This window comes from Oncorhynchus gorbuscha, linkage group LG21 (genome assembly GCF_021184085.1).
Source record: "Oncorhynchus gorbuscha isolate QuinsamMale2020 ecotype Even-year linkage group LG21, OgorEven_v1.0, whole genome shotgun sequence".
NCBI lineage: Eukaryota > Metazoa > Chordata > Actinopteri > Salmoniformes > Salmonidae > Oncorhynchus > Oncorhynchus gorbuscha.
The window spans coordinates 439,994-457,639 of NC_060193.1; the positions used below are offsets into that span (position 1 = coordinate 439,994).

Sequence of the window (17,646 nt, forward strand, 5' to 3'; positions counted from 1 at the left end):
TAGACTTCTGTCTCTAATAGTCTACTAGTTTACTGTTCTAGACTTCTGTCTCTAATAGTCTACTAGTTTACTGTCCTAGACTTCTGTCTCTAATAGTCTACTAGTTTACTGTCTAGACTTCTGTCTCTAATAGTCTACTAGTTTAGTTTACTGTCCTAGACTTCTGTCTCTAATAGTCTACTAGTTTACTGTCTAGACTTCTGTCTCTAATAGTCTACTAGTTTAGTTTACTGTCCTAGACTTCTGTCTCTAATAGTCTACTAGTTTAGTTTACTGTTCTAGACTCCTGTCTCTAATAGTCTACTAGTTTAGTTTACTGTTCTAGACTCCTGTCTCTAATAGTCTACTAGTTTAGTTTACTGTTCTAGACTCCTGTCTCTAATAGTCTACTAGTTTACTGTCCTAGACTTCTGTCTCTAATAGTCTACTAGTTTACTGTCCTAGACTCCTGTCTCTAATAGTCTACTAGTTTAGTTTACTGTCCTAGACTTCTGTCTCTAATAGTCTACTAGTTTACTGTTCTAGACTTCTGTCTCTAATAGTCTACTAGTTTAGTTTACTGTCCTAGACTTCTGTCTCTAATAGTCTACTAGTTTACTGTCCTAGACTTCTGTCTCTAATAGTCTACTAGTTTACTGTTCTAGACTTCTGTCTCTAATAGTCTACTAGTTTACTGTCCTAGACTTCTGTCTCTAATAGTCTACTAGTTTACTGTTCTAGACTTCTGTCTCTAATAGTCTACTAGTTTACTGTCCTAGACTTCTGTCTCTAATAGTCTACTAGTTTACTGTCCTAGACTTCTGTCTCTAATAGTCTACTAGTTTACTGTCCTAGACTTCTGTCTCTAATAGTCTACTAGTTTACTGTCCTAGACTTCTGTCTCTAATAGTCTACTAGTTTACTGTCCTAGACTTCTGTCTCTAGTAGTCTACTAGTTTAGTTTACTGTCCTAGACTCCTGTCTCTAATAGTCTACTAGTTTACTGTTCTAGACTCCTGTCTCTAATAGTCTACTAGTTTACTGTCCTAGACTTCTGTCTCTAATAGTCTACTAGTTTACTGTCCTAGACTTCTGTCTCTAATAGTCTACTAGTTTAGTTTACTGTTCTAGACTTCTGTCTCTAATAGTCTACTAGTTTAGTTTACTGTCCTAGACTTCTGTCTCTAGTAGTTTACTGTTATAGACTTCTGTCTCTAATAGTCTACTAGTTTAGTTTACTGTCCTAGACTTCTGTCTCTAATAGTCTACTAGTTTAGTTTACTGTCCTAGACTTCTGTCTCTAGTAGTTTACTGTTCTAGACTTCTGTCTCTAATAGTCTACTAGTTTAGTTTACTGTCCTAGACTTCTGTCTCTAATAGTCTACTAGTTTAGTTTACTGTCCTAGACCTCTGTCTCTAATAGTCTACTAGTTTACTGTTCTAGACCTCTGTCTCTAATAGTCTACTAGTTTAGTTTACTGTTCTAGACTTCTGTCTCTAATAGTCTACTAGTTTACTGTTCTAGACTTCTGTCTCTAATAGTCTACTAGTTTACTGTCCTAGACCTCTGTCTCTAATAGTCTACTAGTTTAGTTTACTGTTCTAGACTTCTGTCTCTAATAGTCTACTAGTTTACTGTCCTAGACTCCTGTCTCTAGTAGTCTACTAGTTTACTGTCCTAGACTTCTGTCTCTAATAGTCTACTAGTTTACTGTTCTAGACTTCTGTCTCTAATAGTCTACTAGTTTACTGTTCTAGACTTCTGTCTCTAATAGTCTACTAGTTTAGTTTACTGTCCTAGACTCCTGTCTCTAATAGTCTACTAGTTTAGTTTACTGTCCTAGACTTCTGTCTCTAATAGTCTACTAGTTTACTGTTCTAGACTCCTGTCTCTAATAGTCTACTAGTTTAGTTTACTGTCTAGACTCCTGTCTCTAATAGTCTACTAGTTTACTGTCCTAGACTTCTGTCTCTAATAGTCTACTAGTTTACTGTCCTAGACTCCTGTCTCTAATAGTCTACTAGTTTACTGTCCTAGACTTCTGTCTCTAATAGTCTACTAGTTTACTGTCCTAGACTTCTGTCTCTAATAGTCTACTAGTTTAGTTTACTGTCTAGACTTCTGTCTCTAATAGTCTACTAGTTTACTGTCCTAGACTCCTGTCTCTAATAGTCTACTAGTTTACTGTCCTAGACTTCTGTCTCTAGTAGTCTACTAGTTTAGTTTACTGTCCTAGACTCCTGTCTCTAATAGTCTACTAGTTTACTGTTCTAGACTCCTGTCTCTAATAGTCTACTAGTTTACTGTCCTAGACTTCTGTCTCTAATAGTCTACTAGTTTACTGTCCTAGACTTCTGTCTCTAATAGTCTACTAGTTTAGTTTACTGTTCTAGACTTCTGTCTCTAATAGTCTACTAGTTTAGTTTACTGTCCTAGACTTCTGTCTCTAGTAGTTTACTGTTATAGACTTCTGTCTCTAATAGTCTACTAGTTTAGTTTACTGTCCTAGACTTCTGTCTCTAATAGTCTACTAGTTTAGTTTACTGTCCTAGACTTCTGTCTCTAGTAGTTTACTGTTCTAGACTTCTGTCTCTAATAGTCTACTAGTTTAGTTTACTGTCCTAGACTTCTGTCTCTAATAGTCTACTAGTTTAGTTTACTGTCCTAGACCTCTGTCTCTAATAGTCTACTAGTTTACTGTTCTAGACCTCTGTCTCTAATAGTCTACTAGTTTAGTTTACTGTCCTAGACTTCTGTCTCTAATAGTCTACTAGTTTACTGTCCTAGACCTCTGTCTCTAATAGTCTACTAGTTTAGTTTACTGTTCTAGACTTCTGTCTCTAATAGTCTACTAGTTTACTGTCCTAGACTCCTGTCTCTAGTAGTCTACTAGTTTACTGTCCTAGACTTCTGTCTCTAATAGTCTACTAGTTTACTGTTCTAGACTTCTGTCTCTAATAGTCTACTAGTTTACTGTCCTAGACTTCTGTCTCTAATAGTCTACTAGTTTACTGTCTAGACTTCTGTCTCTAATAGTCTACTAGTTTAGTTTACTGTCCTAGACTTCTGTCTCTAATAGTCTACTAGTTTACTGTCTAGACTTCTGTCTCTAATAGTCTACTAGTTTAGTTTACTGTCCTAGACTTCTGTCTCTAATAGTCTACTAGTTTAGTTTACTGTTCTAGACTCCTGTCTCTAATAGTCTACTAGTTTAGTTTACTGTTCTAGACTCCTGTCTCTAATAGTCTACTAGTTTAGTTTACTGTTCTAGACTCCTGTCTCTAATAGTCTACTAGTTTACTGTCCTAGACTTCTGTCTCTAATAGTCTACTAGTTTACTGTCCTAGACTCCTGTCTCTAATAGTCTACTAGTTTAGTTTACTGTCCTACACTTCTGTCTCTAATAGTCTACTAGTTTACTGTTCTAGACTTCTGTCTCTAATAGTCTACTAGTTTAGTTTACTGTCCTAGACTTCTGTCTCTAATAGTCTACTAGTTTACTGTCCTAGACTTCTGTCTCTAATAGTCTACTAGTTTACTGTTCTAGACTTCTGTCTCTAATAGTCTACTAGTTTACTGTCCTAGACTTCTGTCTCTAATAGTCTACTAGTTTACTGTCCTAGACTTCTGTCTCTAATAGTCTACTAGTTTAGTTTACTGTTCTAGACTTCTGTCTCTAATAGTCTACTAGTTTAGTTTACTGTCCTAGACTTCTGTCTCTAGTAGTTTACTGTTATAGACTTCTGTCTCTAATAGTCTACTAGTTTAGTTTACTGTCCTAGACTTCTGTCTCTAATAGTCTACTAGTTTAGTTTACTGTCCTAGACTTCTGTCTCTAGTAGTTTACTGTTCTAGACTTCTGTCTCTAATAGTCTACTAGTTTAGTTTACTGTCCTAGACTTCTGTCTCTAATAGTCTACTAGTTTAGTTTACTGTCCTAGACTCTGTCTCTAATAGTCTACTAGTTTACTGTTCTAGACCTCTGTCTCTAATAGTCTACTAGTTTAGTTTACTGTTCTAGACTTCTGTCTCTAATAGTCTACTAGTTTACTGTTCTAGACTTCTGTCTCTAATAGTCTACTAGTTTACTGTCCTAGACCTCTGTCTCTAATAGTCTACTAGTTTAGTTTACTGTTCTAGACTTCTGTCTCTAATAGTCTACTAGTTTACTGTCCTAGACTCCTGTCTCTAGTAGTCTACTAGTTTACTGTCCTAGACTTCTGTCTCTAATAGTCTACTAGTTTACTGTTCTAGACTTCTGTCTCTAATAGTCTACTAGTTTACTGTCCTAGACTTCTGTCTCTAATAGTCTACTAGTTTACTGTCTAGACTTCTGTCTCTAATAGTCTACTAGTTTAGTTTACTGTCCTAGACTTCTGTCTCTAATAGTCTACTAGTTTACTGTCTAGACTTCTGTCTCTAATAGTCTACTAGTTTAGTTTACTGTCCTAGACTTCTGTCTCTAATAGTCTACTAGTTTAGTTTACTGTTCTAGACTCCTGTCTCTAATAGTCTACTAGTTTAGTTTACTGTTCTAGACTCCTGTCTCTAATAGTCTACTAGTTTAGTTTACTGTTCTAGACTCCTGTCTCTAATAGTCTACTAGTTTACTGTCCTAGACTTCTGTCTCTAATAGTCTACTAGTTTACTGTCCTAGACTCCTGTCTCTAATAGTCTACTAGTTTAGTTTACTGTCCTACACTTCTGTCTCTAATAGTCTACTAGTTTACTGTTCTAGACTTCTGTCTCTAATAGTCTACTAGTTTAGTTTACTGTCCTAGACTTCTGTCTCTAATAGTCTACTAGTTTACTGTTCTAGACTTCTGTCTCTAATAGTCTACTAGTTTACTGTTCTAGACTTCTGTCTCTAATAGTCTACTAGTTTACTGTCCTAGACTCCTGTCTCTAGTAGTCTACTAGTTTACTGTCCTAGACTTCTGTCTCTAATAGTCTACTAGTTTAGTTTACTGTTCTAGACTTCTGTCTCTAATAGTCTACTAGTTTACTGTCCTAGACTTCTGTCTCTAATAGTCTACTAGTTTACTGTCCTAGACTTCTGTCTCTAATAGTCTACTAGTTTAGTTTACTGTCCTAGACTTCTGTCTCTAATAGTCTACTAGTTTACTGTCCTAGACTTCTTTCTCTAATAGTCTACTAGTTTAGTTTACTGTCCTAGACACCTGTCTCTAATAGTCTACTAGTTTAGTTTACTGTGTCTGATTCTGGGTTCTGATGGGTTGTCTAGGAGACTGAGAAGATCATTGCTGAGCTGAACGAGACATGGGAGGAGAAACTGAGGAAGACTGAATCTATACGACATGAGAGGTGAGAGTGGGGGAGAGTCTAGAGAGGAGGAGAGAGAGGAGGCTAGAGAGGAGGAGAGGGAGGAGGCTAGAGAGGAGGCTAGAGAGGAGGAGAGGGAGGAGGAGAGGGAGGAGGCTAGAGAGGAGGCTAGAGAGGAGGCTAGAGAGGAGGCTAGAGAGGAGGCTAGAGAGGAGGCTAGAGAGGAGGAGGCTAGAGAGGAGGAGGCGAGGGAGGAGGCTAGAGAGGAGGCTAGAGAGGAGGCTAGAGAGGAGGCTAGAGAGGAGGAGAGGGAGGAGGCTAGAGAGGAGGCTAGAGAGGAGGAGAGGGAGGAGGAGAGGAGGAGGCTAGAGAGGAGGAGGCTAGGGAGGAGGCTAGAGAGGAGGAGAGGGAGGAGGCTAGAGAGGAGGAGAGGGAGGAGGCTAGAGAGGAGGCTAGAGAGGAGGCTAGAGAGGAGGAGGCTAGAGAGGAGGAGGCTAGAGAGGAGGCTAGAGAGGAGGAGAGGGAGGAGGCTAGAGAGGAGGAGAGGGAGGAGGAGAGGGAGGAGGCTAGAGAGGAGGCTAGAGAGGAGGCTAGAGAGGAGGAGGCTAGAGAGGAGGCGGCTAGAGAGGAGGCGGCTAGAGAGGAGGAGAGGGAGGAGGCTAGAGAGGAGGAGAGGGAGGAGGCTAGAGAGGAGGAGAGGGAGGAGGCTAGAGAGGAGGCTAGAGAGGAGGCTAGAGAGGAGGAGAGGGAGGAGGCTAGAGAGGAGGCTAGAGAGGAGGCTAGAGAGGAGGAGAGGGAGGAGGCTAGAGAGGAGGCTAGAGAGGAGGCTAGAGAGGAGGAGAGGGAGGAGGCTAGAGAGGAGGCTAGAGAGGAGGAGAGGGAGGAGGCTAGAGAGGAGGCTAGAGAGGAGGCTAGAGAGGAGGAGAGGGAGGAGGCTAGAGAGGAGGAGAGGGAGGAGGCTAGAGAGGAGGAGAGGGAGGAGGCTAGAGAGGAGGCTAGAGAGGAGGAGAGAGAGGAGGCTAGAGAGGAGGCTAGAGAGGAGGAGAGGGAGGAGGCTAGAGAGGAGGAGAGGGAGGAGGCTAGAGAGGAGGAGAGGGAGGAGGCTAGAGAGGAGGAGAGGGAGGAGGCTAGAGAGGAGGCTAGAGAGGAGGCTAGAGAGGAGGAGAGGGAGGAGGCTAGAGAGGAGGCTAGAGAGGAGGCTAGAGAGGAGGCTAGAGAGGAGGCTAGAGAGGAGGAGAGGGAGGAGGCTAGAGAGGAGGAGAGGGAGGAGGCTAGAGAGGAGGCTAGAGAGGAGGCTAGAGAGGAGGCTAGAGAGGAGGAGAGGGAGGAGGCTAGAGAGGAGGAGAGGGAGGAGGCTAGAGAGGAGGCTAGAGAGGAGGCTAGAGAGGAGGAGAGGGAGGAGGCTAGAGAGGAGGCTAGAGAGGAGGAGAGGGAGGAGGCTAGAGAGGAGGAGAGGGAGGAGGCTAGAGAGGAGGAGAGGGAGGAGGCTAGAGAGGAGGCTAGAGAGGAGGAGAGGGAAGAGGCTAGAGAGGAGGCTAGAGAGGAGGCTAGAGAGGAGGGAGGAGGCTAGAGAGGAGTCTAGAGAGGAGGCTAGAGAGGAGGAGAGGGAGGAGGCTAGAGAGGAGGAGAGGGAGGAGGCTAGAGAGGAGGAGAGGGAGGAGGCTAGAGAGGAGGAGAGGGAGGAGGCTAGAGAGGAGGAGAGGGAGGAGGCTAGAGAGGAGGAGAGGGAGGAGGCTAGAGAGGAGGCTAGAGAGGAGGAGAGGGAGGAGGCTAGAGAGGAGGAGAGGGAGGAGGCTAGAGAGGAGGCTAGAGAGGAGGCTAGAGAGGAGGCTAGAGAGGAGGCTAGAGAGGAGGAGAGGGAGGAGGCTAGAGAGGAGGAGAGGGAGGAGGCTAGAGAGGAGGAGAGGGAGGAGGCTAGAGAGGAGTCTAGAGAGGAGGCTAGAGAGGAGGAGAGGGAGGAGGCTAGAGAGGAGGAGAGGGAGGAGGCTAGAGAGGAGGAGAGGGAGGAGGCTAGAGAGGAGGAGAGGGAGGAGGCTAGAGAGGAGGCTAGAGAGGAGGAGAGGGAGGAGGCTAGAGAGGAGGAGAGGGAGGAGGCTAGAGAGGAGGAGAGGGAGGAGGCTAGAGAGGAGGAGAGGGAGGAGGCTAGAGAGGAGTCTAGAGAGGAGGCTAGAGAGGAGGAGAGGGAGAGAACAGAGTGAGGACAGTTGCTTTTTTGTATTTTAGATGTTGTATTGTATTGTAGATGTTTAATTATAGATGTTTAATTATAGATGTTTAATTATAGATGTTGTATTATAGATGTTGTATTATAGATGTTGTATTATAGATGTTGTATTGTATTATAGATGTTGTATTGTAGATGTTGTATTGTAGATGTTGTATTATAGATGTTGTATTATAGATGTTGTATTATAGATGTTGTATTATAGATGTTGTATTATAGATGTTGTATTGTATTATAGATGTTGTATTATAGATGTTGTGTTGTATTATAGATGTTGTATTATAGATGTTGTATTGTATTATAGATGTTGTATTATAGATGTTGTATTGTATTATAGATGTTGTATTGTAGATGTTTTATTATAGATGTTGTATTATAGATGTTGTATTGTATTATAGATGTTGTATTATAGATGTTGTGTTGTATTATAGATGTTGTATTATAGATGTTGTGTTGTATTATAGATGTTGTATTATAGATGTTGTATTGTATTATAGATGTTGTATTATAGATGTTGTGTTATAGATGTTGTATTATAGATGTTGTATTGTATTATAGATGTTGTATTATATTATAGATGTTGTATTGTATTATAGATGTTGTATTATAGATGTTGTATTGTATTATAGATGTTGTGTTGTATTATAGATGTTGTATTATAGATGTTGTATTGTATTATAGATGTTGTATTATAGATGTTGTGTTGTATTATAGATGTTGTGTTATAGATGTTGTATTATAGATGTTGTATTGTATTATAGATGTTGTATTATATTATAGATGTTGTATTGTATTATAGATGTTGTATTATAGATGTTGTGTTGTATTATAGATGTTGTATTGTAGATGTTTAATTATAGATGTTGTATTATAGATGTTGTATTATAGATGTTGTGTTGTATTATAGATGTTGTATTATAGATGTTGTATTGTATTATAGATGTTTTATTATAGATGTTGTATTATAGATGTTTTATTATAGATGTTGTATTATAGATGTTGTATTATAGATGTTGTATTGTATTATAGATGTTGTGTTATAGATGTTGTGTTATAGATGTTGTGTTATAGATGTTGTGTTATAGATGTTGTGTTATAGATGTTGTATTATAGATGTTGTGTTATAGATGTTGTATTATAGATGGTGTATTACAGATGGTGTATTATAGATGGTGTATTATAGATGGTGTATTATAGATGTTGTATTATAGATGTTGTATTATAGATGTTGTATTGTATTATAGATGTTGTATTATAGATGTTGTATTGTATTATAGATGTTGTGTTATAGATGTTGTATTATAGATGTTGTATTATAGATTTTGTATTATAGATGTTGTGTTATAGATGTTGTATTGTATTATAGATGTTGTATTATAGATGTTGTATTATAGATGTTGTATTATAGATGTTGTATTATAGATGTTGTATTATAGATGTTGTATTATAGATGTTGTATTGTATTATAGATGTTGTATTATAGATGTTGTGTTGTATTATAGATGTTGTATTATAGATGTTGTATTGTATTATAGATGTTGTATTATAGATGTTGTATTGTATTATAGATGTTGTATTGTAGATGTTTAATTATAGATGTTGTATTATAGATGTTGTATTATAGATGTTGTATTGTATTATAGATGTTGTATTATAGATGTTGTATTATAGATGTTGTGTTTATAGATGTTGTATTATAGATGTTGTGTTGTATTATAGATGTTGTATTATAGATGTTGTATTGTATTATAGATGTTGTATTATAGATGTTGTGTTATAGATGTTGTATTATAGATGTTGTATTGTATTATAGATGTTGTATTGTATTATAGATGTTGTATTGTATTATAGATGTTGTATTATAGATGTTGTATTGTATTATAGATGTTGTGTTGTATTATAGATGTTGTATTATAGATGTTGTATTGTATTATAGATGTTGTATTATAGATGTTGTGTTGTATTATAGATGTTGTGTTATAGATGTTGTATTATAGATGTTGTATTGTATTATAGATGTTGTATTATATTATAGATGTTGTATTGTATTATAGATGTTGTATTATAGATGTTGTGTTGTATTATAGATGTTGTATTGTAGATGTTTAATTATAGATGTTGTATTATAGATGTTGTATTATAGATGTTGTGTTGTATTATAGATGTTGTATTATAGATGTTGTATTGTATTATAGATGTTTTATTATAGATGTTGTATTATAGATGTTTTATTATAGATGTTGTATTATAGATGTTGTATTATAGATGTTGTATTGTATTATAGATGTTGTGTTATAGATGTTGTGTTATAGATGTTGTGTTATAGATGTTGTGTTATAGATGTTGTGTTATAGATGTTGTATTATAGATGTTGTGTTATAGATGTTGTATTATAGATGGTGTATTATAGATGGTGTATTATAGATGGTGTATTATAGATGGTGTATTATAGATGTTGTATTATAGATGTTGTATTATAGATGTTGTATTGTATTATAGATGTTGTATTATAGATGTTGTATTGTATTATAGATGTTGTGTTATAGATGTTGTATTATAGATGTTGTATTATAGATTTTGTATTATAGATGTTGTGTTATAGATGTTGTATTGTATTATAGATGTTGTATTATAGATGTTGTATTATAGATGTTGTATTATAGATGTGTATTGTATTATAGATGTTTATTATAGATGTCGTATTGTATTATAGATGTTGTATTATAGATGTTGTGTTGTATTATAGATGTTGTATTATAGATGTTGTATTATAGATGTTGTATTGTATTATAGATGTTTAATTATAGATGTTGTATTATAGATGTTGTGTTGTATTGTAGATGTTTAATTATAGATGTTGTATTATAGATATTGTATTATAGATGTTGTGTTGTATTGTATTATAGATGTTGTATTGTATTATAGATGTTGTATTGTATTATAGATGTTGTGTTATAGATGTTGTATTATAGATGTTGTGTTGTATTATATATGTTGTATTATAGATGTTGTATTGTATTATAGATGTTGTATTATAGATGTTGTATTATAGATGTTGTATTGTATTTTAGATGTTGTATTATAGATGTTGTGTTGTATTATAGATGTTGTATTGTATTATAGGTGTTGTATTATAGGTGTTGTATTATAGATGTTGTATTTTAGATGTTGTATTATAGATGTTGTATTTTAGGTGTTGTATTATAGATGTTGTAATATAGATGTTGTGTTGTATTATAGATGTTGTATTATAGATGTTGTATTATAGATGTTGTGTTGTATTATAGATGTTGTATTATAGATGTTGTATTATAGATGTTGTATTATAGATGTTGTATTATAGATGTTGTATTATAGATGTTGTATTATAGATGTTGTATTATACATGTTGTATTATAGATGTTGTATTATAGATGTGTTGTATTTTAGGTGTTGTATTATAGATGTGTTGTATTATATATGTTGTGTTGTATTATAGATGTTGTATTATAGATGTTGTATTGTGTTATAGATGTTGTATTATAGATGTTGTATTATAGATGTTGTATTATAGATGTTGTATTATAGATGTTGTATTATATTGTAGATGTTGTATTATAGATGTTGTATTGTATTATAGATGTTGTATTATAGATGTTGTATTATAGATGTTGTGTTGTATTATAGATGTTGTATTGTATTATAGATGTTGTATTATAGATGTTGTATTGTATTATAGATGTTGTGTTGTATTATAGATGTTGTATTATAGATGTTGTATTGTATTATAGATGTTGTATTATAGATGTTGTGTTGTATTATAGATGTTGTGTTATAGATGTTGTATTATAGATGTTGTATTGTATTATAGATGTTGTGTTGTATTATAGATGTTGTATTATAGATGTTGTATTGTATTATAGATGTTGTATTATAGATGTTGTGTTGTATTATAGATGTTGTGTTATAGATGTTGTATTATAGATGTTGTATTGTATTATAGATGTTGTATTATATTATAGATGTATTGTATTATAGATGTTGTATTATAGATGTTGTGTTGTATTATAGATGTTGTATTGTAGATGTTTAATTATAGATGTTGTATTATAGATGTTGTATTATAGATGTTGTGTTGTATTATAGATGCTGTATTATAGATGTTGTATTGTATTATAGATGTTGTATTATAGATGTTGTATTATAGATGTTGTATTATAGATGTTGTATTATAGATGTTGTATTGTATTATAGATGTTGTGTTATAGATGTTGTGTTATAGATGTTGTGTTATAGATGTTGTGTTATAGATGTTGTATTATAGATGTTGTGTTATAGATGTTGTATTATAGATGGTGTATTATAGATGGTGTATTATAGATGGTGTATTATAGATGGTGTATTATAGATGTTGTATTATAGATGTTGTATTATAGATGTTGTATTATAGATGTTGTATTGTATTATAGATGTTGTATTATAGATGTTGTATTGTATTATAGATGTTGTGTTATAGATGTTGTATTATAGATGTTGTATTATAGATTTTGTATTATAGATGTTGTGTTATAGATGTTGTATTGTATTATAGATGTTGTATTATAGATGTTATATTATAGATGTTGTATTATAGATGTCGTATTGTATTATAGATGTTGTATTATAGATGTTGTATTATAGATGTTGTATTGTATTATAGATGTTTAATTATAGATGTTGTATTATAGATGTTGTATTATAGATGTTGTGTTGTATTGTAGATGTTTAATTATAGATGTTGTATTATAGATATTGTATTATAGATGTTGTGTTGTATTGTATTATAGATGTTGTATTGTATTATAGATGTTGTATTGTATTATAGATGTTGTGTTATAGATGTTGTATTATAGATGTTGTGTTGTATTATAGATGTTGTATTATAGATGTTGTATTGTATTATAGATGTTGTATTATAGATGTTGTATTATAGATGTTGTATTGTATTTTAGATGTTGTATTATAGATGTTGTGTTGTATTATAGATGTTGTATTGTATTATAGGTGTTGTATTATAGATGTTGTATTATAGATGTTGTATTATAGATGTTGTATTTTAGATGTTGTATTATAGATGTTGTATTGTATTATAGATGTTGTATTATAGATGTTGTACTATAGATGTTGTATTGTCTTATAGATGTATTGTATTATAGATGTTGTATTATAGATGTTGTATTGTATTATAGATGTTGTATTATAGATGTTGTCTTATAGATGTATTGTATTATAGATGTTGTATTATAGATGTTGTATTATAGATGTTGTATTGTATTATAGATGTTGTATTATAGATGTTGTATTGTATTATAGATGTTGTATTGTATTATAGATGTTGTATTATAGATGCTGTATTATAGATGTTGTATTGTATTATAGATGTTGTATTATAGATGTTGTATTATAGATGTTGTATTATAGATGTTGTATTGTATTATAGATGTTGTATTATAGATGTTGTGTTGTATTATAGATGTTGTATTATAGATGTTGTGTTATAGATGTTGTATTATATTATAGATGTTGTATTATAGATGTTGTGTTATAGATATTGTATTATAGATGTTGTATTATATTATAGATGTTGTATTATAGATGTTGTGTTATAGATGCTGTATTGTATTATAGATGTTGTATTGTATTATAGATGTTGTATTATAGATGCTGTATTATAGATGTTGTATTGTATTATAGATGTTGTATTATAGATGTTGTATTATAGATGTTGTATTATAGATGTTGTATTGTATTATATATGTTGTATTATAGATGTTGTATTATAGATGTTGTATTATAGATGTTGTGTTATAGATGTTGTATTATATTATAGATGTTGTATTATAGATGTTGTATTATAGATGTTGTATTGTATTATAGATGTTGTATTATAGATGTTGTATTGTATTATAGATGTTGTATTATAGATGTTGTGTTGTATTATAGATGTTGTGTTGTATTATAGATGTTGTATTGTATTATAGATGTTGTATTGTATTATAGATGTTGTATTATAGATGTTGAATTGTATTATAGATTTTGTATTATAGATGTTGTGTTATAGATGTTGTATTATAGATGTTGTGTTATAGATGTTGTGTTATAGATGTTGTATTATATTATAGATGTTGTATTATAGATGTTGTATTATAGATGCTGTATTGTTTTATAAATGTTGTATTGTATTATAGATGTTGTATTGTATTATAGATTTTGTATTATAGATGTTGTGTTGTATTATAGATGTTGTATTGTATTATAGATGTTGTATTATAGATGTTTTATTGTATTATAGATGTTGTATTATAGATGTTGTATTATAGATGTTGTATTGTATTATAGATGTTGTATTATAGATGTTGTATTGTATTATAGATGTTGTATTGTATTATAGGTGTTGTATTGTATTATAGATGTTTAATTATAGATGTTGTATTATAGATGTTGTGTTGTATTATAGATGTTGTATTGTATTATAGATGTTGTATTGTATTATAGATGTTGTAATATAGATGTTGTGTTGTATAATACCCCCTCCCAGTTTTAAAGAGGGTATTATAGATGTTGTCTTTATGTCCCCCCCCCAGAGAGGGTAATATAGATGTTGTCTTTATGTCCCCCCCCCCCCCAGAGAGGGTAATATAGATGTTGTCTTTATGTCCCCCCCCCCCAGAGAGGGTATTATAGATGTTGTCTTTATGCCCCCCCCCCCCCCCCCCCCCCCCCAGAGAGGGTATTATAGATGTTGTCTTTATGTCCCCCCCAGAGAGGGTATTATAGATGTTGTCTTTATGTCCCCCCAGAGAGGGTATTATAGATGTTGTCTTTATGTTCCCCCCCAGAGAGGGTATTATAGATGTTGTCTTTATGTCCCCCCAGAGAGGGTATTATAGATGTTGTCTTTATGTCCCCCCCCCCCCCAGAGAGGGTATTATAGATGTTGTCTTTATGTCCCCCCCCCCCCAGAGAGGGTATTATAGATGTTGTCTTTATGTCCCCCCTAGAGAGGATATTATAGATGTTGTCTTTATGTCCCCCCCAGAGAGGGTATTATAGATGTTGTCTTTATGCCCCCCCAGGAGAGGGTATTATAGATGTTGTCTTTATGTCCCCCCCAGAGAGGATATTATAGATGTTGCCTTTATGTCCCCCCCCAGAGAGGGTATTATAGATGTGTCTTTATGTCCCCCCCCCAGAGAGGGTATTGTAGATGTTGTCTTTATGTCCCCCCCCCAGAGAGGGTATTATAGATGTTGTCTTTATGTCCCCCCCCAGAGAGGGTATTATAGATGTTGTCTTTATGTCCCCCCCCAGAGAGGGTATTATAGATGTTGTCTTTATGTCCCCCCCCCAGAGAGGATATTATAGATGTTGCCTTTATGTCCCCCCCAGAGAGGGTATTATAGATGTCGTCTTTATGTCCCCCCCCCCAGAGAGGGTATTGTAGATGTTGTCTTTATGTCCCCCCCCCAGAGAGGGTATTATAGATGTTGTCTTTATATCCCCCCCAGAGAGGGTATTGTAGATGTTGTCTTTATGTCCCCCCCCCAGAGAGGGTATTATAGATGTTGTCTTTATGTCCCCCCCAGAGAGGGTATTATAGATGTTGTCTTTATGTCCCCCCCCCAGAGAGGGTATTATAGATGTTGTCTTTATGTCCCCCCCAGAGAGGGTATTATAGATGTTGTCTTTATGTCCCCCCCCCAGAGAGGGTATTATAGATGTTGTCTTTATGTCCCCCCCAGAGAGGGTATTATAGATGTTGTCTTTATGTCCCCCCCAGAGAGGGTATTATAGATGTTGTCTTTATGTCCCCCCCAGAGAGGGTATTATAGATGTTGTCTTTATGTCCCCCCCAGAGAGGGTATTATAGATGTTGTCTTTATGTCCCCCCCAGAGAGGGTATTATAGATGTTGTCTTTATGTCCCCCCCCAGAGAGGGTATTATAGATGTTGTCTTTATGTCCCCCCCAGAGAGGGTATTATAGATGTTGTCTTTATGTCCCCCCCAGAGAGGGTATTATAGATGTTGTCTTTATGTCCCCCCCCCAGAGAGGGTATTATAGATGTTGTCTTTATGTCCCCCCCCCAGAGAGGGTATTATAGATGTTGTCTTTATGTCCCCCCCCCAGAGAGTCTCTGCTGGCTGAGATGGGAGTGTCCATCAAAGAAGATGGAGGGACATTAGGGGTGTTCTCTCCTAAAGGGGTACGACACACACACACACACACACACCTACGCATGCACACACACTCTAATCTATCTAATCTGGTAACTGTGTGATCATGTTGTGTCTGTGTGTGTTCCAGACTCCCCACCTGGTGAATCTGAACGAGGATCCTCTGATGTCAGAATGTCTGCTGTACTACATCAAGGAGGGAGTCACCAGGTTAGTTCAAATACTGGCCCCGGTCAACAATACTGGCCCCGGTCAACAATACTGGCCCCGGTCAACAATACTGGCCCCTGTCCAGGTCAACAATACTGGCCCCTGTCCAGGTCAACAATACTGGCCCCTGTCCAGGTCAACAATACTGGCCCCGGTTCAGGTCTACAATACTGGCCCCGGTTCAGGTCAACAATACTGGCCCCGGTCAACAATACTGGCCCCTGTCCAGGTCAACAATACTGGCCCCGGTCAACAATACTGGCCCCGGTTCAGGTCTACAATAATGGCCCCGGTCAACAATACTGGCCCCTGTCCAGGACTACAATACTGGCCCCTGTCAACAATACTGGCCCCTGTCCAGGTCTACAATACTGGCCCCGGTTCAGGTCAACAATACTGGCCCCTGTCCAGGTCAACAATACTGGCCCCGGTTCAGGTCAACAATACTGGCCCCTGTCCAGGTCAACAATACTGGCCCTGGTCAACAATACTGGCCCCGGTTCTGGTCTACAATACTGGCCCTGGTTCAGGTCAACAATACTGGCCCCGGTCAACAATACTGGCCCCGGTCAACAATACTGGCCCCGGTCAACAATACTGGCCCCTGTCCCGGTCAACAATACTGGCCCCGGTCCAGGTCAACAATACTGGCCCCGGTTCAGGTCTACAATACTGGCCCCAGTTCAGGTCTACAATACTGGCCCATGTCAACAATACTGGCCCCGGTCCAGGTCAACAATACTGGCCCATGTCAACTATACTGGCCCTGGTCAACAATACTGGCCCATGTCCAGGTCTACAATACTGGCCCCGGTCAACAATACTGGCCCCGGTCAACAATACTGGCCCCTGTCCCGGTCAACAATACTGGCCCCTGTCCCGGTCAACAATACTGGCCCCGGTCCAGGTCAACAATACTGGCCCCGGTCCAGGTCAACAATACTGGCCCCGGTTCAGGTCTACAATACTGGCCCCGGTCCAGGTCAACTATACTGGCCCCGGTCAACAATACTGGCCCATGTCCAGGTCAACAATACTGGCCCCGGTCAACAATACTGGCCCCGGTCAACAATACTGGCCCCTGTCCCGGTCAACAATACTGGCCCCTGTCCCGGTCAACAATACTGGCCCCTGTCCCGGTCAACAATACTGGCCCCGGTCCAGGTCAACAATACTGGCCCCGGTTCAGGTCTACAATACTGGCCCCGGTTCAGGTCTACAATACTGGCCCCGGTCAACAATACTGGCCCCTGTCCCGGTCAACAATACTGGCCCCGGTCCAGGTCAACAATACTGGCCCCGGTTCAGGTCTACAATACTGGCCCCAGTTCAGGTCTACAATACTGGCCCATGTCAACAATACTGGCCCCTGTCCCGGTCAACAATACTGGCCCCAGTTCAGGTCAACAATACTGGCCCCAGTTCAGGTCTACAATACTGGCCCAGGTCTACAATACTGGCCCAGGTCAACAATACTGGCCCAGGTTAACAATACTGGCCCCGGTCAACAATACTGGCCCCGGTCAACAATACTGGCCCAGGTCAACAATACTGGCCCAGGTCAACAATACTGGCCCAGGTCAACAATACTGGCCTCGGTTCAGGTCTACAATACTGGCCCAGGTCAACAATACTGGCCCCTGTCCAGGTCAACAATACTGGCCCCGGTCAACAATACTGGCCCCGGTCCAGGTCAACAATACTGGCCCCGGTCAACAATACTGGCCCCTGTCCAGGTCAACAATACTGGCCCCT

General features: G+C 37.2%; 1 protein-coding gene across 1 annotated transcript in view; it reads left to right on the forward strand.

Annotated features, from left to right (window-relative positions):
• kif1c (kinesin family member 1C) overlaps positions 1-17,646 on the forward strand; it is a gene marked incomplete at its 3' end in the record, with an annotated part of 128,756 nt that overhangs the window by 83,335 nt on the left and 27,775 nt on the right. Inside the window, 3 exon segments of the mRNA XM_046319964.1 lie at positions 5,226-5,305; positions 15,635-15,710; positions 15,812-15,891. Coding sequence (XP_046175920.1) covers positions 5,226-5,305; positions 15,635-15,710; positions 15,812-15,891 — 236 coding nt within the window.